The 24,882-nt window shown below is 43.2% G+C and overlaps 2 protein-coding genes across 2 annotated transcripts in view; one reads left to right on the plus strand and one right to left on the minus strand.

The window, feature by feature from the left end:
• The window catches only part of LOC139583582 (polyamine-modulated factor 1-binding protein 1-like), a 163,126-nt gene extending 161,999 nt beyond the window's left edge, over positions 1-1,127 (minus strand). The window contains exon 1 of the mRNA XM_071414825.1: positions 107-1,127. Coding sequence (XP_071270926.1) covers positions 107-355 — 249 coding nt within the window. The 5' untranslated portion in view covers positions 356-1,127. The remainder of the gene's footprint in view (positions 1-106) is intronic.
• Positions 1,128-1,193: 66 nt separating this feature from the next.
• Positions 1,194-24,882, plus strand: pex2 (peroxisomal biogenesis factor 2). Its single transcript, XM_071414826.1, has 3 exons — positions 1,194-1,333; positions 22,949-23,442; positions 23,720-24,882. Exons 1-3 carry the CDS (start codon positions 1,330-1,332, stop codon positions 24,197-24,199), a joined length of 978 nt encoding a protein of 325 aa, XP_071270927.1. The 5' UTR covers positions 1,194-1,329; the 3' UTR covers positions 24,200-24,882.

A 24,882-nucleotide genomic window follows, 5' to 3' on the forward strand; every position in this document is an offset into this window, starting at 1 on the left:
CAATTTGACATAAACGGTATTCCATCTAGCTATGACCATAATGAAGACATAATGATAGAAAATGACCTGCTGTGAAATTAAGTGACACTTCACCAGGTTCACCTACCTGTAAAATGTCCTCATTTGTGCCCCCTCTTGTATCAAACTCTAGGCGTCTCAACCTCTCCTCATACAGCCCCTTGAACTCATCCAGGAGGTGTTTCATGTTCTTGGTAACAGTACAGTGAATGATCTCACCACCATGATCAGCATCAACTCTTGACGTCGAGTTGTTCTGCTGTGGCTTGTCACTTTTGTGACCAGACCCCTGTGATTTTTCCCCGGACAGAGTGGACTTTTTGCTCTTGTAATCCATTTTGCTAGTTCGTCTCACTGAAAACGTAACTGTCTTTTCGGTTAACTTGCTAAAACATTACTCAAATGACCTCACAGGGATTCATTATCTAACGTTAACTTGCTAGCTATCATGCTTTGTTTATCATCACTCAGAGTTGCTCTCTTCTTGTTTCGGTCTGTTGTCTCGATAACTATGCTGTATAATGACAAACAAAACTCTACTGTCAACATTGGCTTATAGACATGGTTTTTCAAAAAATATCATACTTTCCATGTGTATCGTTAAAAAGTAAAAGTGATTGTAGAAAAGTTGGTTGTTAGGTCGGTAACTACAACCATCAGTTTCCAGTGTTGACGTGTGCGAGAAGTGCTTGCAAATAGTTAGTAGCCCGCCCTTTGAAGGGATACGATTGGCTCAAGCAGCTTTCCGTCTGCAAATGTGCAGTGTTGATTGATCGAGATACTGTAACGTCATGGTCGACTGAGTTATTTGAGGTATTGTCCCTTATGCACTTTATGCGGTTGTTACCCGCCGTGATTTTAATATTTACCTCGCTGTTGCGTTACACGTTTGTTCAATTTCAAATAAAGGGGCTTTATTGGCTAGTGAAACATATCAAATGTCATAGTATGTCTATATACAGTGTTGTAATGATGTTCAAATAGTTTAAGTACAAAAGGGAAAATATAAACATAAATATCGGTTGTATTTACAATGGTATTTGTTCTTCACTAGTTGCCCTTTCCTTGTGACAACAGGACACACAAATCTTGCTGCAGTGACGGCACACTGTGGTATTTCACCCAATAGGTATGACAGTGTGCACCCTCACTTTAATCAGCGACCTAATGCAATTGGCTAAACTTGCTTGCTGCTGCGCACTCATTTGTCGATTGGCCCGTTCGCTTTTAGAGGAGTGGTTAGCGTTGACAACCCGGAAATGAAGAGTGCTTTCACATCTAGGTGACAAACGGTCGATTTCAAGCAAAACAATGGGTAAATATATATCAATATTTTTGTCATATGAAATACAATGCATTGCCAAGTTATATTAGCTGCATATTCCAATTACATTTAAACGGCAATCGATATATTTGCGCGAGATATATTGCAAACAGTGGGCAATGCATATGCTACTTCGTTGGAATGTTTACCTTATGTGCCATGTCTTCTGTGCTTTGATTTGCATTATGTACAGTTCAGTATCGATGAGCTGTGTCGCTTTCAAATACTATCTACTGCACACTATCAAAATGACAGTATGGCGGTCAAGCTGGGGTCTATTCACTAGGAACGAAACGGGGGACCTACCTGAATCTGTCCAATATAAACTATTGTTTTCGTTGCAAAACGCTACTCTTTGGACTAATGATTACATCCCTGGTGTGTATAAATTAGGTATCGCAATGGGAACCGTTTAAGAACCAAACGGAAGCAAATATAGGAAAGGGGAGGAACTTACCTGAATTTGTCCAATAGAATCTCTCGTTTCGACGCAAACCGTCTCCCCTTTGGCGTAAACGGTTTCTGTTGCAAAACGTTTTGCAGCGGAGGAAAGGTTCTGCAACAATCGATGTAATTAATACAAACGTGTACTACATTTGTTTTCTAGAAATTCCAATGACGTGTTTCACTTTGACAGCAAGCTGCAGTTGTATCATGACTAGGGCTGGGAATTGCCAGGGACATCAAGATCCAGATATTATCAAGGTGTCGATAGGATGTGTATTGTGATTGGATTTTCAAAACATATTGTTCACCATATGCCTGCTGCAGAAAGACAAGAGAGCCATGATAAATGAGTTTTGATCAGTCGTGGAAATAAAAGTGCTGAAAACTAATTGGCTCCCTATTTAAAGAGAAGATGGAGAACACGCTATGAAGGAAAAATACTGGAGTTTTGGTGCAGGTATAGCCAACTAGCGGCAAAATAATATTGCGATATTGTCAAAAAGATATAATACGATATATATCGTCAAAAATAACAATATGTAACTGTATCAATTTTCCCCCTTCACTAATCATGACCTTAATACCCATTACTTGAATATCATAAGAACACCACTTGAATATCAATATTAATCCAACCATATATATATATATACAGTACCAGTCAAAAGTTTGGACACACCTACTCATTCTAGGGTTTTTCTTTATTTTTACTATTTTCTACATTGTAGAATAATAGTGACGGCATCAAAACCATGAAATAACATGGAATCATGTAGTAAGCAAAAAAAGTGTTATTTTAAATTTGAGATTCTTCATGAGGTGGCCACCCTTTGCCTTGATGACATCTTTGCACTAGCTTGGCATTCTCTCAACCAGCTTCATGAGGTAGTCACCTGGAATGCATTTCAATTAACAGGTGTGCCTGTTAATTGTCAGTATTATGGCAAGAACAGCTCAAATAAGCAAAAAGAAATGACAGTCCATCATAAGTTTAAGGTCAATCAATCTGGAAAATTTCAAGAACTTTGAAAGTTTCTTCAAGTGCAGTTGCAAAAACCATCAAGCGCTATGATGAAACTGTCTCTCATGAGGACCGCCACAGGAAAGGAAGACCCAAAGTTACCTCTGCTGCAGAGGATGAGTTCATTAGTTACCAGCCTCAGAAATTGCAGCCCAAATAAATGCTCCACAGAGTTCAAGTAACAGACACATCTCAACTTCAACTGTTCAGAGGAGACTGTGAATCAGGCCTTCATGGTCAAATTGCTGCAAAGAAACCACTACTGAAGGACACCAATAAGAAGAAGAGACTTGCTTGGGCCAAGAAACACGAGCAATGGACATTAGACCGGTGGGAATCTGTCCTTTGGTCTGATGAGTCCAAATTTGCGATTTTTGGTTCCAACCGCTGAGTCTTTGTGAGATGCAAAGTAGGTGAACGGATGATCTCCGCATGTGTGGTTCCCACCGTGAAGCATGGAGGAGGAGGTGTGATGGTGTGGGGGTGCTTTGCTGGTGACACTGTCAGTGATTTATTTCAAATTCAAGGCACACTTAACCAGCATGGATACCACAGCATTTTGCAGCGATATGCCATCCCATCTGGTTTGCACTTAGTGGGACTATCATTTGTTTTTCAGCAGGACAATGACTCAACACACCTTCAGGCTGTGTAAGGGCTATTTGACCAAGAAGGAGAGTGATGGATTGCTGCATCAGATGACCTGGCCTCCACAATCACCTGACCTCAACCCAATTGAGATGGTTTGGGATAAGTTGGACCGCAGTGTCAAGGAAAAGCAGCCAACAAGTGCTCAGCATATGAGGGAACTCCTTCAAGACTGTTGAAAAGCATTCCAGGTGAAGCTGGTTGAGAGTGCCAAGAGTGTGCAAAGCTGTCATCAAGGTAAAGGGTGGCTACTTTTGAAGAATGTGACATATAAAATATTTTTGGTTACTACATGATTCCATGTGTGTTATTTCATAGTTTTGTTTTCATCACTATTATTCTACAATGTAGAAAATAGTAAAAATAAAGACAAACCCTTGAATGAGTAGGTGTGTCCAAACTTCTGACTGGTACTGTGTATATATAGTGAATACTGTATATAGGCTATATTATAACAGGAATTATCCCCATAGGTATTAATTAGTGTACTGTACATTTGATTATTGCAGTAGGCTATACTGCCATTTCAGCCTGAAGCTTAACTCACTCCAGGCCAGTCTAAAAGCAGAGAGAGAGAAAGAGATGTCATTATTTCTGTACAGTAGATGATTTTATTGATTTTCAAGAGGCCACTCACTCCATCCCTCCCCTCAATCATCGTCCTCTATTCTATTCATTTTTTTTATTCCATCTCTCTTTTACAATTACTCTGTAGCTGGCAATTTTGCCTCGTGCCAACCTAATCCTCTGACTGATTATCACGTAATGCTCTTGCCTTATTATCAAAATGGAGGAGCTTTGCGTTTTTTGTTAAATGGCTGATATGTGTAGACTTTACGAATTAAGAACTAGGAATGAGTGTTGTTATCAAGAGAATCTAGAGCAGATGATTACACTGGATGAGAGAGAGAGAACACTTAGCATATTGAGTGGGTTTTTAAGGGAATCTGTGAAGTTAAACTGGGGTGTGATCTCAGCTAGAGGTCAAGAGGTCAGCTATAGATTTCTCTAACAGGCATTAACATGGACACAGCTTTGTCTGCTGCACTCATTTGAAAAAGCTCTCTACACTCAGGCCCTGTCCTCTAAAAGGGTTGTTCAGTAGGAATGTTTGTAATGAATCCAAAGTTCAAATGTCGGCAGGGGTAGTCGTCTGACAGACTGTGTTTGAACTTGGTTCGTCTAGCCTAAAAGCCTCAACACTGTTTGCCTGTTGAGCTAAAGCCTAGGCATTTGCTTGGGGAGCTAACGCAAGCCTTCAGGCCTCAGACGAGTTTAGGCTACTCATCACGCCAGCACGTTTCTGTGAAGTATTTTTACTGTGATGAGTGACTGCTCCAGACATGAGCACATCTTTTAACAGCATTCTTTGTCCGCTTTAGAGAGAGAAAAAAGCATTGCTTGGGTCTTCACAAGCCAGGGTCTGTCTGGCACTCTAGCATGTTAAGCATTCCATTTGCTCAATCGTTTTAATTGCTGTGTACAACTGATAAAACATGAGAACAAAAGTTTGCACATCATCGTTTGTCTTCTGTCCTGCATTAGTTGATCAAATATTCTTAACGCTACACATTTTATTTGCATGAGGTTAGGCCATGGCAGTTGCGCATTACTTCATCAGACACAACAAAAAATGTCTCATTCATTAACTGTTCTTGCTTCACCATTCAATGCACTTCCTTGGCCTCCTAAATGTTTCATGAGTTTTTAAGTTGTTTTCCTGCAAACCCTGCTGTACTTATTACTCATACAAGCTTTGTATCTTCCACCTTTGTACTCACAAAATCAATTAATTCTCCTAAATAATTTATGTTCTGAGCAAACCAGATTAAGCAGAGCACAAATCTTTGTGTCAGGCAGAAGTGATATTTTTTTCAGGCATTAACTAGGCCCCCCTCGCCCTCTGGCTCTCTATGGTGTTAGGTAGAGGGTTGCAAAATTCATTAAACTTTCAATAAATTCCCTGGTTTTCCCAAATTCCCGGAATCAGGAGGGAATAAGCAGGAAATCCGGGATCCTCCAACCAGGATTTCTGGAAATCCGGGGAATTTGTTGAAAGTTCCAACCCTAGTCAGTTTGCAACCCTAGTCTTAGGTGAGTAGGGGAGTCCTGATTAAGCATTTGAGTGCAACACACACACAACAAGAGAGAGAGGGAGCCAGGGTCTAGGACCACTCTGTGCATTTACACGCATCCATTTTTTATGAAACAGACTCATAACAATTAGTCCTCTTACCGCCTGGCTAATCTTAGCATACCTGTAATGGCCATGACATCACTTTTTAAAAGTTCCAAAACTGACATTCTCATTAATTTTCATTGAGAAAACATTAGTAGGCCTAGCACTCTGGCCAGAGAGAGAAGAGCAATAAAGAGAGGAATAAAAGAGGTTTGAGTGCTTAGAATGGAAGGTTACATTCTCCAGACCTTTTACACAAATTCATTTACATGAGAGGAGAAATGTAGGGTGAGAGCTAAAGGCATATTCCACACAGTAGATGAGCCAATTGTAACAGTTTATATTTTAGTTCACAGAATGTAGGCTAACAAGCAAAGCTAACTGCCTTGGTATTTGTGTACGAGAGTCTAAGCCAGGAGTTTGATGCATAATAAATTGCTTATATACAAAGCCAGGCATACATATATTAGACATTTTATATCTGAAGGAGGCAATAATATAATTATGCCTCAGTGATCAGAAAAATATAGGGATAATACCACTATTATGTGTCCTGTCCTTTGGGGATCAAGACACCCACCCCCGTTCCCTCTCTATCTCTTGTCCTAAAGGTGCCATCCCTGGCACTATGTCTAAACTGAAGGTCAAGATGACAGTCTAGCCACCCTCCCAAATTCCCTTGATTCCTTATAGCCTTGATTCGAGCTGAGCTGCTATGTTCGCTTCAGGAATGTTCTGTCCTGTCCAGTTGTGACAGCCAGACAGACTCAAGGTCAGGGTGTTGTCGTTGAGCAGTTTGTGCTTATCTGTTTTCACTCTGGTATTTTCTGTTCTTTTTTTCCCTATCCCTTTTTCCATCAGTAGATCGTAGCCGACAGGATGCTGCCTAGGGGTGGGGGTGACAGTTGATATGCCGCAATCTTATCTGTCACTCATTCGTCACTTTGCGCCAGTTGTCATAAGCCCTGATTTGAGCAGCAGACTACAGCTTGGATGCCGCCGAGCGCTCATGTTTTTATCCTATTATTTGTCATGGTGCAGGAGTGGTGTGCTCCATATTAACCCTTTGTGCTAGCGTTGTTGTTGTGGCAGTATATCCATATGTTGTGTATTGACATTGTCCTAGTAATGATTCATTTGGCCTCAGACTTCCCTAAATCTGTAAATATCCCCAAAATGCTGTTTGAAGCAATGTTAAATATAGAATTTAAACATCATTACATTTACCCCATGAAATGTGTAGGCTTCTAGCTTTTTACTTGTTTTGTATTGATTTCAGAACTAGGCCTATAGTAGATAACTTTAGGCAATAACCCACACTCAGTCAGTCAGTCCTCTCTCTCTCTCTCTCACTCTACTCACTCACCAGCTCCAGGAGAGGGCATTCTCCCTGTGTTGATCCATTATGAAGTCGATGGCTCCTGTTCAATGCCTGAACATAATCTTTGTGTGTGTGTGTGTTTGCTCTTTCGTGCCTCTGTAAGTGTATGTCCTTTATTTACAATAGGCCTAACCACTGCCCATTGATCGGTGACTTCTGACCATTACATAAGAGCCATAGATTTCCAGTTCTGTGGTGAAAGCCTTTCACTACTTCATTTTTATAGGCAGAGAGTATTGACTGAAGTGTGGGGCTGTTATGTATTTGGCATATAGCTGAGAGTCTGAGGGTAGCTGTCAATAGTAATCCTGCTATTGATGTGTGTGTGTGTGTGTGTGTCTAGAAGATGTTACAGTGGCCTGACTCTAACATCTCTCTCATCCTCTTACATCATAATTACATTAATATTGACAAGCCCCTGACAATAGCCACAGTACTATTGATAGCCGGCTGTCAATACTGTGTTCCCAAATAAAACATTTTCATTCATAACTTGTCAACTGCTCAATAACAGCGTTGAAGGGAGTACCAGGCCAGGGGATTCTCCCAAGAGGGAGGGAAGGAGGAAGGGATGGAGAGAGGGGGATATTTCTCACACTTGGCACTGTGAGGCTATATGGCGCTGTGGACCTGTGGATTATCTACGTATGCCCCTGCCTGCCTACCTGATTGACACACACACACATGCAGGCATGCACATACGCCCACACTGAGGCAGTGCATACGCCCACACTGAGGCAGTGCATACGCCCACACTGAGGCAGTGCATACGCCCACACTGAGGCAGTGCATACGCCCACACTGAGGCAGTGCATACGCCCACACTGAGGCAGTGCATACGCCCACACTGAGGCAGTGCATACGCCCACACTGAGGCAGTGCATACGCCCACACTGAGGCAGTGCATACAAACGTGAGGCTACTACTTCATTTGTTTCTCAGTAAAGCTTTGAGATAATTCTAATGAAAAGCACTTATACAAATTAAATGTATTATTATTTACCAAGGACCAATTATGCTTAGCTATGTCACCTAAATGATGTGACATAACAAATTAGGTTATATATATTAGAATCTTTATGTAATTATTTGATATTCACCTACTTATTTTCTTGTAAGTTTTAGGCTACTTTATAAATTAAATTCCAATTCAAACTTCGTATAATAGACATTGTATGCTGCACTCGTAAATAGTGTCATGAATTAAATTAAACTTGAATGACTTATTTCCTTTAAAATGTCACCCATTTCATTCATTTCTAAATGTAACTGGGTGGTACTGTATCATCTGAAGTCTATTGAAACATCATGAATGCAGGATGTTCTTATGGACCAAAATAAACTCTAAGCACCGCAGTGCTGCTTATTAGAATGTAACTCGGTCTAAATGTCACAACTGACCCCTTCAGTCAAAGCTGCCATATTTCCATTCCAGAGCTGAAATCTCTTAAAGCCACGTAACAAATCCTGTTCACCACAGCACAAAGGTCTCTCTCTCTCTCTTTCTCTCCTTCGGCCTTTCATTTCTAAACCATTTCATTTGGATGGGGAGAGATAAACCAAGGACGATACAAACATGGACTCACACAGACACACTCAGTGAGGAGTCATCCAGACGTCACAGTGGTGGGATCTCATCTAGAGTACACCGGGGAGTGAAGTAGTTCCATATTGGCAGATGGTTACGGTGTAGCCAAGACTGCGCCATTAGGCTAATCCCTGTTGATGTGATTCTTCCGCACACCCCTATCTCGGCTAAGACCGTGTGTGTGTGTGTGTGTCCGTGTGCATCTTAAGACCCCATGTGCCTCCGCATTGCAACGCTCAAAGGCCACATTTAGGATGGGTTTTACATGTGAAAAGTGATTTCAGATCCACTATAAAAATGCAAAATAGGATGGACTTCTCATCTTAAAGGAGAATTTAGCTTTTTTACAACCAAATCTACATTTGTAATGTAAATGGCATGTTATAGAAGGGTCCAGACACTTTTTTGTTGTTGCAATTTCACTTGTTGCAATTTCCCCCCCCCCAACCAGTGATTTAAATCCTCATCCTCGTTGTGGCAGTAAAGGGGCTCTGAAAAAGGATCCAAAAACACACAAATACGTCCTCTTAGAAATTGAAACGCTGTCAGTATAGTGATGTAGGTCTTTACATGTTATACACATTTTTTTTTAAAAATGTTTTATTTAACCTTTATTTAACCAGGTAGGCAAATTGAGAACACGTTCTCATTTACAATTGCGACCTGGCCAAGATAAAGCAAAGCAGTTCGACACATACAACAACACATAGTTACACATGGAGTAAAACAAACATATAGTCAATAATACAGTGAAAAAAAAATAAGTCTATATACAATGTGAGCAAGTGAGGTGAGATAAGGGAGGTGAAGGCAAACAAATATATGTATAAATAAATAAAAATATAAAAGGCCATGGAGGCGAAGTGAGTACAACACAGCAAGTAAAATAAAAACTAAAAAAACAATGGAATGGTTGGTTTGCAGTGGAAGAAAGTGCAAAGTAGAGACAGAAATAATGGGGTGCAAAGGAGCAAAATAAATTAATAAATAAATACAGTAGGTAAAGAGGTAGTTGTTTGGGCTAAATTGTAGATGGGTTATGTACAGGTGCAGTAATCTATGAGCTGCTCTGACAGCTGGTGCTTAAAGCTAGTGAGGGAGATAGGTGTTTCCAGTTTCAGAGATTTTTGTAGTTCGTTCCAGTCATTGGCAGCAGAGAACTGGAAGGAGAGGCGTCCAAAGGAAGAATTGGTTTTGGGGGTGACTAGAGAGATATACCTGCTGGAGCGCGTGCTACAGGTAGGTGCTGCTATGGTGACCAGCGAGCTGAGATAAGGGGGGACTTTACCTAGCAGGGTCTTGTAGATGACCTGGAACCAGTGGGTTTGGCGACGAGTATGAAGCGAGGGCCAGCCAACGAGAGTGTACAGGTCGCAGTGGTGGGTAGTATATGGGGCTTTGGTGACAAAACGGATGGCACTGTGATAGACTGCATCCAATTTATTGAGTAGGGTTTTGGAGGCTATTTTGTAAATGACATCACCGAAGTCGAGGATTGGTAGGATGGTCAGTTTTACAAGGGTATGTTTGGCAGCATGAGTAAAGGATGCTTTGTTGCGGAATAGGAAGCCAATTCTAGATTTGACTTTGGATTGGAGATGTTTGATGTGAGTCTGGAAGGAGAGTTTACAGTCTAACCAGACACCTAGGTATTTGTAGGTGTCCACATATTCTAAGTCAGAGCCGTCCAAAGTAGTGATGTTGGACAGGCGGGCAGGAGCAGGCAGCGATCGGTTGAAGAGCATGCATTTGGTTTTACTTGTATTTAGGAGCAGTTGGAGGCCACGGAAGGAGAGTTGTATGGCATTGAAGCTCGTCTGGAGGGTTGTTAACACAGTGTCAAAAGAAGGGCCAGAAGTATACAGAATAGTGTCGTCTGCGTAGAGGTGGATCAGAGAATCACCAGCAGCAAGAGCGACATCATTGATGTAAACAGAGAAGAGAGTCGGTCCAAGAATTGAACCCTGTGGCACCCCCATAGAGACTGCCAGAGGCCCGGACAACAGACCCTCCGATTTGACACACTGAACTCGATCAGAGAAGTAGTTGGTGAACCAGGCGAGGCAATCATTAGAGAAACCAAGGCTGTCGAGTCTGCCAATGAGGATGTGGTGATTGACAGAGTCAAAGGCCTTGGCCAGGTCAATGAATACGGCTGCACAGTATTGTTTCCTATCGATGGCGGTTACGATATCGTTTATGACCTTGAGCGTGGCTGAGGTGCACCCATGACCAGCTCTGAAACCAGATTGCATTGCGGAGAAGGTGTGGTGGGATTCGAAATGGTCGGTAATCTGTTTGTTGACTTGGCTTTCGAAGACCTTAGAAAGGCAGGGTAGGATAGATATAGGTCTGTAGCAGTTAGGGTCAAGGGTGTCCCCCCCTTTGAAGAGGGGGATAACCGCAGCTGCTTTCCAATCTTTGGGGATCTCAGACGACACGAAAGAGAGGTTGAAGAGGCTAGTAATAGGGGTGGCAACAATTTCAGCAGATAGTTTTAGAAAGAAAGGGTCCAGATTATCTAGCCCGGCTGATTTGTAAGGGTCCAGATTTTGCAGCTCATTTAGAACATCAGCTGACTGTATTTGGGAGAAAGAGAAATGGGGAAGGCTTGGGCGAGTAGCAGAGGGGAGGGCAGTGCTGTTGTCCGGGGTAGGGGTAGCCAGGTGGAAAGCATGGCCAGCCGTAGAAAAATGCTTATTGAAATTCTCAATTATAGTGGATTTGTCGGTGGTGACAGTGTTTCCTATCTTCAGAGCGGTTGGAAGCTGGGAGGAGGTGTTCTTATTCTCCATGGACTTTACGGTGTCCCAGAACTTTTTTGAATTTGTGTTGCAGGAAGCAAATTTCTGCTTGAAATAGCTAGCCTTGGCTGTTCTAACTGCCTGTGTATATTGGTTTCTGGCTTCCCTGAAAAGTTGCATATCACGGGGGCTGTTCGATGCTAATGCAGAACGCCATAGGATGTTTTTCTGTTGGTTAAGGGCAGTCAGGTCAGGAGAGAACCAAGGGCTATATCTGTTCCTGGTTCTAAATTTCTTGAATGGGGCATGCTTATTCAAGATGGTGAGGAAGGCATTTTAAAAAAATGACCAGGCATCCTCTACTGACGGGATGAGATCAATATCCTTCCAGGATACCCCGGCCAGGTCGATTAGAAAGGCCTGCTCGCTGAAGTGTTTCAGGGAGCGTTTGACAGTGATGAGTGGAGGTCGTTTGACCGCTGACCCATTACGGATGCAGGCAATGAGGCAGTGATCGCTGAGATCTTGGTTGAAAACAGCAGAGGTGTATTTGGAGGGCAAGTTTGTTAGGATGATATCTATGAGGGTACCCGTGTTTACGGAATTGGGGTGGTACCTGGTAGGTTCATTGATAATTTGTGTGAGATTGAGGGCATCAAGCTTAGATTGTAGGGTGGCTGGGGTGTTGAGCATGTTCAAATTTAGGTCGCCTAGCAGCACGAGCTCTGAAGATAGATGGGGGGCAATCAGTTCACATATAGTGTCCAGAGCACAGCTGGGGGCAGAGGGTGGTCTATAGCAGGCGGCAACGGTGAGAGACTTGTTTTTAGAGAGGTGGATTTTTAAAAGTAGAAGTTCAAATTGTTTGGGAACAGACCTGGATAGTATAACAGAACTCTGCAGGCAGTCTTTGCAGTAGATTGCAACACCGCCCCCTTTGGCCGTTCTATCTTGTCTGAAAATCTTGTAATTGGGGATGAAAATGTCTGAATTTTTGGTGGTCTTTCTAAGCCAGGATTCAGACACGGCTAAAACATCCGGGTTGGCAGAGTGTGCTAAAGCAGTGAACAAAACAAACTTAGGGAGGAGGCTTCTAATGTTAACATGCATGAAGCCAAGGCTATTACGGTTACAGAAGTCATCAAAAGAGAGCGCCTGGGGAATAGGAGTGGAGCCAGGTACTGCAGGGCCTGGATTCACCTCTACATCACCAGAGGAACAGAGGAGGAGTAGGATAAGGGTACGGCTAAAAGCTATGAGAATTGGTCGCCTAGAGCTACTAGAGCAGAGAGTAAAAGGAGGTTTCTGGGGGCGATAAAATAGTTTAAAGGAATAATGTACAGACAAAGGTATGGTAGGATGTGAATACAGTGGAGGTAAACCTAGGTATTGAGTGATGATGAGAGAGATATTGTCTCTAGAAACATCATTGAAACCAGGTGATGTCATCGCATATGTGGGTGGTGGAACTGAGAGGTTGGATATGGTATAGAGAGCAGGGCTAGAATCTCTACAGTGAAATAAGCCAATAAACACTAACCAGAACAGCAATGGACAAGGCATATTTACATTAAGGAGAGGCATGCTAATCGAGTGATCAATAAGGGTCCAGTGAGTAGAGGTTGGTTGGGGTCGTGGCGATCCAGACAGCTGGCCGGGTATATGGCTATCGGTAGCAGCATAGGATGGAGGTCTGTTTGTAGATACCTCGTGCGTTTCCGTCGGTAGGTTAGTGGGGTTCCGTGTAGTGGGGTTCCGTGTGGTAGAGGGGATCAATCCAAATTGGCAAAATAGATATAGTGACCCAAGGAAAAAATAAAATAAATAAATAATAATAATAATAATAGTTGTCCAATATACTTGTTCAAATAGCAGCCGATAAGACAGCTAACGATTAGCGGGCCTCAGATGAGCGTTCAGGTAACGTCGGGACGGAGGTGCCAGTTGGATAAATCCCTCGGGCAGATAACGTCGGCAGTCAGTCGCGGCAGTCAGTCGTGAAGGCCCGGTGGGGTTCCGTATCTGCAGCAGCAACAAAAGAAACGGGTCCGGATGGTGATGGAACTCCTCAGCTGGCTAGCTCCAGAATGATTTGAGTTTGCTCCGGGGTCGACGTAAGCCAATAGTCACACGGTTTGCAGCTAGCTAGCTGCGAAATCAAGGTGCAAGTGTCCAGAGCCTGCGGCTGGAATCCGGGGAAACTGAGAGAAAAAGAGTCCCGGAATGCTCCGGTCCGAGTCGCGTTGCACAAAAGTGCCGGTAGATTATCGAGCTAAAGGAATAGCTGATGACCACTAAACGTGGGCAGCTGAAACACCAACGCTAGCCAGCAAACCGGCTAATTTCGGGGCAGCTACAGATTAGCTTCTGGCTAGCTATCGGAGTAGCTTCTGGTTAGCTTTCAGGCTAGCTTCTGAATTAGCCCCTGGCTAGCTCCCTTGATGGATTTTCAGATTGAGGTAAATAATACTTTTTGTAATTGGTGAAGCGGGTTGCAGGAAAGCTTTTGCAGGAAAGCTTTTGTAGTTGAGTTCTTGGATAATAAAATAGATAAAAGATATGCGAAGAAAGGTGTAAATATATATATATACAGGACACGAACAATAATGAACAGAAAAAGACGTCTGAACTGCTAAGCCACCTTGGACGTGAAAGTTTCTGTGTAGTACAGACCCATGATGTTGTCATTCCGAACTTTATCTGCAATGTTGTATTCCATTTTGTTGTGACTCGAGCTGAGGCATGCAAATTTCCTTAGACATTTCCTCTGTCCAGTGTCTGTGTTCTTTTGCCCATCTTAATCTTTTATTTTTATTGGCCAGTCTGAGATATGGCTTTTTCTTTGCAACTCTGCCTAGAGTTGGCCAGCATCCCGGAGTCGCCTCTTCACTGTTGACGTTGAGACTAGAGGTCGACCGATTTATGATTTTTCAACGCCGATACCGATTATTGGAGGACCAAAAAAAGACGATACCGATTAATCGGACGATTTTTATTTATTCGTAATAATGACAATTACAACAATACTGAATGAACACTTATTTTAACTTAATATAATACATTAATAAAATCCATTTAGCCTCAAATAAATAATGAAACATGTTCAATTTGGTTTAAATAATGTAAAAACAAAGTATTGGAGAAGAAAGTAAAAGTGCAATATGTGCATGTAAATGGTCAATGGTCTTGGTTTTCCAAGATGGCGTAGCAGTGTAGACGTGTTTGTTTCGTCCTCTCGTGTACGTTTGTATGTTTCGTATTTCTTGTATATATAAAAATAAAAAAAATTCTATCTCTTTTCGATTTTTTATTCGATTATACCTTCCGGTAACCTACCTCACCCAATGTGATACGGAATCGCTATTATTTTTTAACTTTGGAACACATTCAAGAACCCCCAGTAGCTAATCAGCTACAAGCTATATAGTCATTTTTAGCCGCTGCTAGCAGCTTTTACCTTCTGCACAGACACCAGCCCTGTTCTTAGCCTGGATATTACTCACCAATTTACCAGCATCGGACTGTCTCTCCACAACAACGCCGGATTCCTGCCGTAATCCCTGAGCCACTACTTCTGATCCTCACAGCTAGCTTGCAGCTAACGCCACTGCCACGAAGCTAGCACCAGCTAGCAAACACAATTCTACAATACCTCTTTCGCCATCGCCATCCGGCTTGGATTCTCTGTCGACACGACCACGTCTGGTCTGCAGACGAATACCCCATCCGCTGTGCCCTCAACCGGCCTCCGTCTGAGCAGACCCCCTCCGTCTGAGCAGACCACCCCCCGGGCTACTAACTTTAAACGCCGCGTGCTAGCGTAGTGGCGGCTTCCCTGCTCCATCTACGGCTGCCCCCTGGACACTATGATCACTTGGCTACATAGCTGATGCCTGCCGGACTGTCCATTAATTCACGGTATTCCATTCTGTTTATTTGTGTTTTATCTGTCGGCTCTGTGTTTTAACTCAGGCTCTGTGTGTAGTTAATCCGACCCTCTCTGCCTAGTCGTCGCCATTTTTACCTGCTGTTGCTGTGTTAGCTGACTAGCTGCTGTTATCTCACCTGTTGTTTTAGCTAGCTCTCCCAATCAAGACCTGCAATCACTTTATGCCTTACTGTATGTCTCTCTCAAATATCAATATGCCTTGTATACTGTTGTTCAGGCTAGTTATCATTGTTTTGGTTTGCAATGGACCCCGTAGTTCCACTCTCCGTACCTCTGATACCTCCTTTGTCCCACCTCCCACACATGCGGTGACCTCACCCATTGAGACCAGCATGTCCAGAGATACAACCTCTCTTATCATCACCCAGTGCCTGGGCTTGCCTCCGCTGTATCCGTGCCCCACCATACCCCTGTCTGCACATTATGCCCAGAATCTATTCTACCACGCCCATAAATCTGCTCCTTTTATTCCTTGTCCCCAACGCTCTAGGCGACCAGTTTTGATAGCTTTTAGCCGCACCCTCATCCTACTACTCCTCTGTTCCTCGGGTGATGTGGAGGTAAACCCAGGCCCTGCAAGTCTCCAGGCACCCTCATTTGTTGACTTCTGTGATTGAAAAAGCCTTGGCCTCATGCATGTCAACATCAGAAGCCTCCTCCCTAAGTTTGTCTTACTCACCGCTTTAGCACACTCTGCCAACCCTGATGTCCTTGCCGTGTCTGAATCCTGGCTTAGGAAGGCCACCAAAAATTCTGAGATTGCCATACCCAACTATAACACTTTCCGTCAAGATAGAACTGCCAAAGGGGGAGGAGTTAGCCTGCAAAGTTCTGTCATACTTTCCAGGTCTATGCCCAAACAGTTCGAACTTCTAATTTTAAAAATGAATCTCTCCAGAAATAAGTCTCTCACTGTTGCCGCCTGCTACCGACCCCCCTCAGCTACCAGCTGTGCCCTGGACACCAACTGTGAATTGATCGCTCCCCATCTAGCTTTAGAGTTTGTTCTGTTAGGTGACCTAAACTGGGATATGCTTAACACCCCGGCAGTCCTACAATCTAAGCTAGATGCCCTCAATCTCACACAAATCATCAAGGAACCCACCAGGTACAACCTTAAATCCGTAAACATGGGCACCCTAATAGACATTATCCTGACCAACTTGCCCTCCAAATACACCTCTGCTGTCTTCAATCAAGATCTCAGCGATCACTGCCTCATTGCCTGTATCCGCTACGGGTCCGCGGTCAAACGACCACCCCTCATCACTGTCAAACGCTCCCTAAAACACTTCTGCTAGCAGGCCTTTCTAATCGACCTGGCCCGGGTACCCTGGAAGGATATTGACCTCATCCCGTCAGTTGAGGATGCCTGGTCATTCTTTAAAAGTTACTTCCTCACCATATTAGACAAGCATGCTCCGTTCAAAAAATGCAGAACTAAGAACAGATATAGCCCTTGGTTCACTCCAGACCTGACTGCCCTCGACCAGCACAAAAACATCCTGTGGCGAACTGCAATAGCATCGAAGAGCCCCCGCGATATGCAACTGTTCAGGGAAGTCAGGAACCAATACACGCAGTCAGTCAGGAAAGCAAAGGCCAGCTTTTTCAAGCAGAAATTTGCATCCTGTAGCTCTAACTCCAAAAAGTTCTGGGATACTGTAAAGTCCATGGAGAACAAGAGCACCTCCTCCCAGCTGCCCACTGCACTGAGGCTAGGTAACACGGTCACCACCGATAAATCCGTGATAATCGAAAACTTCAACAAGCATTTCTCAACGGCTGGCCATGCCTTCCTCCTGGCGACTCCAACCTTGGCCAACAGCTGCTACTCGCCCAAGCCTCCCCAGCTTCTCCTTTACCCAAATCCAGATAGCAGATGTTCTGAAAGAGCTGGAAAACCTGGACCCATACAAATCAGCTGGGCTTGACAATCTGGACCCCCTATTTCTGAAACTGTCCGCCGCTATTGTCGCACCCCCTATTACCAGCCTGTTCAACCTCTCCTTCGTATCATCTGAGATCCCCAAGGATTGGAAAGCTGCCGCGGTCATCCCCCTCTTCAAAGGGGGAGACACCCTGGACCCAAACTGTTACAGACCTATATCCATCCTGCCCTGCCTATCTAAGGTCTTCGAAAGCCAAGTCAACAAACAGATCACTGACCATCTCGAATCCCACCGTACCTTCTCCGCTGTGCAATCCGGATTCCGAGCCGGTCACGGGTGCACCTCAGCCACGCTCAAGGTACTAAACGATATCATAACCGCCATCGATAAAAGACAGTACTGTGCAGCCGTCTTCATCGACCTGGCCAAGGCTTTCGACTCTGTCAATCACCATATTCATATTGGCAGACTCAGTAGCCTCGGTTTTTCTAATGACTGCCTTGCCTGGTTCACCAACTACTTTGCAGACAGAGTTCAGTGTGTCAAATCGGAGGGCATGCTCTCCGGTCCTCTGGCAGTCTCTATGGGGGTACCTCAGGGTTCAATTCTCGGGCCGACTCTTTTCTCTGTATATATCAATGATGTTGCTCTTGCTGCGGGCGATTCCCTGATCCACCTCTACGCAGACGACACCATTCTGTATACTTCTGGCCCTTCCTTGGACACTGTGTTAACTAACTTCCAAACGAGCTTCAATGCCATACAACACTCCTTCTGTGGCCTCCAACTGCTCTTAAACGCTAGTAAAACCAAATGCATGCTTTTCTACCGTTCGCTGCCTGCACCCGCACGCCCGACTAGCATCACCACCCTGGATGGTTCCGACCTAGAATATGTGGACATCTATAAGTACCTAGGTGTCTGGCTAGACTGCAAACTCTCCTTCCAGACTCATATCAAACATCTCCAATCCAAAATCAAATCTAGAGTCGGCTTTCTATTTCGCAACAAAGCCTCCTTCACTCACGCCGCCAAACTTACCCTAGTAAAACTGACTATCCTACCGATCCTCGACTTCGGCGATGTCATCTACAAAATAGCTTCCAATACTCTACTCAGCAAACTGGATGCAGTTTATCACAGTGCCATCCGTTTTGTTACTAAAGTTACTTATATGACCCACCACTGCGACCTGTATGCCCTAGTCGGCTGGCCCTCGCTACATGTTCGTCGTCAGACCCACTGGCTCCAGGTCATCTACAAGGCTATGCTAGGTAAAGTGCCGCCTTATCTAGGTTCACTGGTCACGATGGCCACACCCACCCGTAGCACGTGCTCCAGCAGGTGTATCTCACTGATCATCCCTAAAGCCAAAACCTTATTTGGACGCCTTTCCTTCCAGTTCTCTGTTGCCTGCGACTGGAACGAATTGCAAAAATCTCTGAAGTTGGAGACTTTTATCTCCCTCAACAACTTTAAACATCTGCTATCCGAGCAGCTAACCGATCGCTGCAGCTGTACATAGTCCATCGGTATATAGCCCACCCAATTTACCTACCTCACCCCCCATACTGCTTTTATTTATTTACTTTTCTGCTCTTTTGCACACCAGTATCTCTACTTGCACATGATCATCTGATGATTTATCACTCCAGTGTTAATCTGCTAAATTGTAATTATTCGATTTATTGCCTACCTCCTCATGCCTTTTGCACACATTGTATATAGATTCTCTTTTTTCTACCATGTTATTGACTTGTTTATTGTTTACTCCATGTGTAACTCTGTGTTGTTGTCTGTTCACACTGCTATGCTTTATCTTGGCCAGGTCGCAGTTGCAAATGAGAACTTGTTCTCAACTAGCCTACCTGGTTAAATGAAGGTAAAATAAAAATTTAAAAAAGCTAACGTTTAAGTTCCTTGCTCAGAACATGAGAACATATGAAAGCTGGTGGTTCCTTTTTAACATGAGTCTTCAATATTCCCAGGTAAGAAGTTTTAGGTTGTAGTTATTATAGGAATTATAGGACTATTTCTCTCTATACGATTTGTATTTCATATACCTTTGACTATTGGATGTTCTTATAGGCACTTTAGTATCGCACGAAAGTGCTGTTTGAATGAATGCTTAAGAGCCTGCTGCTGCCTACCACTGCTCAGTCAGACTGCTCTATCAAATCATAGACTTAATTATAACATAATAACACACAGAAATACGAGCCTTTGGTCATTAAAATGGTCGAATCCGGAAACTATCATTTCGAAAACAAAACGTTTATTCTTTCAGTGAAATACGGAACCGTTCCGTATTTTATCTAACGAATGGCATCCCTAAGTCTAAATATTGCTGTTACATTGTACAACCTTCAATGTTATGTCATAATTCTGGCAAATTAATTACTGCCTTTGTTAGGAATAAATGGACTTCACACAGTTCGCAATGAGCACAAACTGCTGCATATACCCTGACTGCTTGCATGGAACGCAAGAGAAGTGACACAATTTCCCTAATTATAAGAAATTCATGTTAGCAGGCAATATTAACTAAATATGCAGGTTTAAAAATATATACTTGTGTATTGATTTTAAAGAAAGGCATTGTTGTTTATGGTTAGGTACATTGGTGCAATGACGGTGCTTTTTTTGCAAATGCGCTTGTTAAATCATCACCATTTGTCGAAGTAGGCGCATCGATTATATGCAACGCAGGACACGCTAGATAAACTAGTAATATCATCAACCATTTGTAGTTAACTAGTGATTATGTTAAGATTGATTGATTGTTTTTATAAGATAAGTTTAATGCTAGCTAGCAACTTACCTTGGCTTCTTGCTGCCCTCGCGTAACAGGTAGTCAGCCTGCCACGCAGGCTCCTCGTGGAGTGCAATGTAAGGCAGGTGGTTAGAGCGTTGGACTAGTAACCGGAAGATTGCAAAGACGAATCTCCGAGCTGACAAGGTAAAAATCTGTTGTTCTGCCCCTGAACAAGGCAGTTAACCCACCGTTCCTAGGCCGTCATTGAAAATAAGAATGTGTCCTTAACTAAATTGCCTAGTAAAATAACGGTGATAAAAAAATAAATTTTTTAAAAATCGTCAAATCGGTGTCCAAAAATACCAATTACCGATTGTTATGAAAACTTGAAATCGGTACTAATTAATCGGCCATTCCGATTAATTGGTCGACCTCTAATTGAGACTGGTGTTTTGCGGGTACTATTTAATGAAGCTGCCAGTTGAGGACATGTGAGGTGTCTGTTTCTCAAACTAGACAATCTAATATACTTGTCCTCTTGCTCAGTTGTGCACTGTGCACCCACTCCTATTCTGGTTCTGGTCCTATTCTGGTTAGAGACAGGTTGCGCTGTTCTGTGAAGGGAATAGTACACAGTGTTGTACCAGATCTTCAGTTTCTTGGCAGTTTCTCGCATGGAATAGCCTTCATTTCTCAGAACAAGAATAGACTGACGAGTTTCAGAAGAAATAACTTTATTTCTGGACATTTTGAGCCTGTAATAGAACCCACAAATGCTGAAGCTCCAAATACCCAACTAGTCTAAAGAAGGCCAGTTTTATTGCTTCTTTAATCAGAACAACAGTTTTCAGCTAGCCTAACATAATTACAAAAGGGTTTTCTAATGATCAATTAGCCTTTTAAAATGATACACTTGGATTAGCTAACACAACGTGCCATTGAAACACAGGAGTGATGGTTGCTGTTAATGGGCCTCTACGCCTGTGTAGATATTCCATAAACAATATGCTGTTTCCAGCTACAGTAGTCATTTACAACATTAACAATATCTACACTATTTCTGATCAATTTGATGTTATTTTAATGGACAAAAAATTTGCTTTTCTTTCAAAAACAAGGACATTTCTAAGTGACCCCAAACTTCTGAACTGTAGTGTATGTATGTACAATTGTCTCCAACCTTTTCTAGCATGAGTTACTTAAAAAACGAATAATATGTTGTGATATACAGTTGAAGTCGGAGGTTAACATACACCTTAGCCAAATACATTTAAACTCAGTTTTTCACAATTCCTGACATTTAATCCTAGTAAAAATTCCCTAAATTCCCTAAAAATTCCCTTTTTTTAAAGAATGTGAAATGTCAGAGTAATAGAGTGATTTATTTCAGCTTTTATTTCTTTCATCACATTCCCAGTGGGTCAGAAGTTTACATACACTCAATTAGTATTTGGTAGCATTGGCTTTAAATTGTTTAACACGTTTCAGGTAGCCTTCCACAAGCATCCCACAATAAATTGGGGGAATTTTGGCCCATTCCTCCTGATAGAGCTTGTGTAACGGAGTCAGGTTTGTAGGCCTCCTTGCTTGCACACGCTTTTTCAGTTCTGCCCACAAATTTTCCAACAATTGTTGGAAAAATGACTTGTGTCATGCACAAAGTAGATGTCCTAACCGACTTGCCAAAACTATAGTTTGTTAACAAGAAATTTGTGGACTGGTTGAAAAACGACCTAAGTGTATGTAAACTTCCGACTTCAGATGTATGTATGTATGTATGTGTTATTGTACTGCTCTAGGGATGTAAGTATTGTTTGGATAACCTTATTTACTGTTATGTGTTCATTTAGATTTTTTTATGGAATTGTTTTTCACTCTTTATGCCTAGCATGATAGTAGCTATGTAGAGAACACCGGAAGATCAATGATAATTTAATTACCACAGTGAATTATTGTAATGGTTGTTTGTGCCAATTAATCCCATAAAGGATGGGTTGCCAATTGGCGATCTGACACAAATATAAAATGTAATTAATTCATATAGAATCTATGCCAAGGTGCAATGAAGCTGTTCTGGCGCCATGTGGTGGCCCAACGCCTTATTAAGACACATTATGTTTGTGTTTCCTTCATTTTGGCAATTACCTGTAGCAGCAGGCTACACAGAGAATGGAATAGCTGGATAGGGGAAATGTCTCAAGTCACACAAAATGGAATACAACATTCCAGTTAAAGTTTGAAATGACACAATTTCATGTGTACAACTTCTAAAGACCTACGTCACTATAATGACTGCGTTTCAGTTTCTAAAAGGATGTATTTGGGTGTTTTTGCAACCTTTTTTAGAAGCCCTGTACTACACAACGAGGATGAGGAAATGAATCGCTGGTTGCGTTAAGTTTCTTAAAAACAAGTGAAATCTGGACCTTTCTATAACATGCCATTTACAACAAAAAAATATTTGGTTGTAAAAAAGCAAACTTCTCCTTTTGAGATTTTGGCAATGCAGACCTTTATCTACTGTACTTCCTCAGTCAGATGAAATCGGGGATACCTTTTTTATGTCTCTTGTTTGCAGTTTGAAGGAGGTTGCTGGCTAGCGTTAGTGCAAAGACTGGACGTCTATATGACAGCTAGAATGCCAGCTGTTCCTGTAGACATCGTCATTGCACTAAGATTGCACTTAGCATTGGCTCGCAAAACTACCTCTAACTTCCTTCATTCTGGATGCAGAGACATTCAAATTGTGTCCACGAGTTCATCTGACTCAAGGGAAGTACATAAAGGGCTTCATTGCCAAAATGTCAAAGTATCCCTTTACATCTGGTCCCTCTCAAGGTTCCGTCCTTCCAAGACAGTTTATTCTTGCCAAAAGAGTCTTTCTTTGGGGATTAGGCCTATGTTGCTGTGGAGCACCTTTGATACATCCTTGTATTGCATACTGTATGTATGTGATGTAGCCTACAAGTACAATGTTTGATTTTCATCTTCTTCTTTTCCAGCTTCTACCAGAGGAGCCCATCCCCCACCAGAGGGAGGTTCAGGTCCAGACCCTCAGACTCCTGTCTTGAGGATCAACCAGCTGGATGCCTTTGAGCTGGACTCTGCTCTGGACCAGCTGGTGTGGAACCAGTTCTCCCAGTGCTTCCAACACTTCCGCCCAGGCCTGCTCACCCCCGTGGAGCCTGAACTCAAGGCCCTGCTCCAGCTCCTTCTCTGGAGGTTCACAGTCTACCCCAACAGTGCTACGGTGGGCCAGTCTATGATGAACCTCCGTTACCACAACACGCTGTCACTATCCCAGTGCTACAGGGCCCTGAGCAGGAGACAGAGGCTGGGCCTGGCCCTGCTGACAGTCGGCCCCCGCTGGCTGACGGAGCGATCCCACAGCTTGCTCCTCTCCCTGGGGTTGGGGCTGGGCGGCAGTCCCCCGGCTGATGGAGGTCTGCGTCTGGGACTGCGTCGAGTTCTTTCTCTTATCACCGGCCTTACCCAGGTAGGGTCATAAAGTAAAGTTCTGAGTTTTGATTGGCTAGCTTAGCGTTTTCCAAACTTTGTCCTCGGGACCCCAAGGCATGCACGTTTTGCTTTTTGCCCTAACGCTACACAGCTGATTCAAACAAATCAAAATCAAAGCTTGATGATTAATTGATCATTTGAATCGGCTGTGTAGTGCTAGGGTAAAAAGCAAAACGTGCAGCCCTTGGGGTCCTGAGGACTGAGTTTGGGAAACCCTGGGCTAGCTGTTACTCATGCCGCTGATATCTCCCCAGGTAGCCAATCTGATCAACTTCCTGGTGTTCCTGAGGAAGGGGCGCCACCCATCTCTGACAGAAAGGATCCTGGGTATGCGTGCGGTGTTCACTAAGCCCCAGACGGTCCGGGATGCAGCCTTCCAGTACATGAATAGAGAGCTGCTGTGGCACGGCTTCGCTGAGTTCCTCATCTTCCTCCTCCCTCTAGTCAACATGAGGAAGATCAAGACAACCATGTATTCACTGCTCTACCCCCTAGGAGTGGGTGAGGGAGTGGAGGTGGGGGTGAGAGAGGGCTCAGCGGTGTGGAAGGAGTGTGGTCTGTGTGGGGAGTGGCCTACCATGCCTCACATGGTAGGTTGTGGTCATGTGTTCTGTTACTACTGCGTCAAGAGTCACTCCATTGCCGACGCCTACCTGACATGTCCTAAGTGTGGAGTGGAAGTCGGGGAGGCTGTCAAAGTGCAGATGGAGATGACTGACGTCCACGCTAGATGATAGCGTCACATCCAGTCACGGGACACACACAACACGTGTTTACTTGTAAAGTGAGCTTTTGGTGACACTCAAGGTCACAGTGAATGGACTTCAATACACAGTGTCTACAGAAAAATTGACATTTACACATGCACACACACACACACAAACACGGACAGACATTCAGAAATACACACACACAAAGGGTCTCAGAGGGACCCTTTAACTGAGCAAAGTTTCTTTGCTTAAGATACTCTGGGTGACGATGGAAGATGCACTGGAAAGACAAGATGATGATGAGTGAGATTCAGTCTGTTGTATGAACAGACAGGGCCTGTCTGCCCATGTATAATGTATGTGAGCACACACACACTGACCATCCTGCTCCTGTTGCCCTTCCATTCCTACTGTTAGACTTTGGACAGGCCTGTTTGTTCACACAGCTCTGAGTGACTGTTGGAGAAACACAGAGCATATATTTGATGAAGAAATGTGTTGATTCTGCCCCAAATTGGCCTTGTGCTGCTCTGTTCTGTTCAAATGGGAATATTTGTTCTGATGAAAAATGCAAAAACATGACTGACGGGACTAATAAATAATGGATGATTTTCTGTTGCTCATCACCGCTAACGAAATTTGCATCTGTTTGTATTTGTGCCTAAATCCTGTTCATTAAAATGTAGTCAATTTAATTAATACCCAAA

This window comes from Salvelinus alpinus, chromosome 8, assembly GCF_045679555.1.
Source record: "Salvelinus alpinus chromosome 8, SLU_Salpinus.1, whole genome shotgun sequence".
In the NCBI taxonomy this organism is placed as follows: domain Eukaryota; kingdom Metazoa; phylum Chordata; class Actinopteri; order Salmoniformes; family Salmonidae; genus Salvelinus; species Salvelinus alpinus.

What these genes read in the sequence shown, in the direction of transcription:
- pex2 (XM_071414826.1), top strand. An exon ending in TTATCACCGGCCTTACCCAG is followed by an intron (nt 23,443 to 23,719) that starts GTAGGGTCATAA and finishes ATATCTCCCCAG; the next exon opens with GTAGCCAATCTGATCAACTT.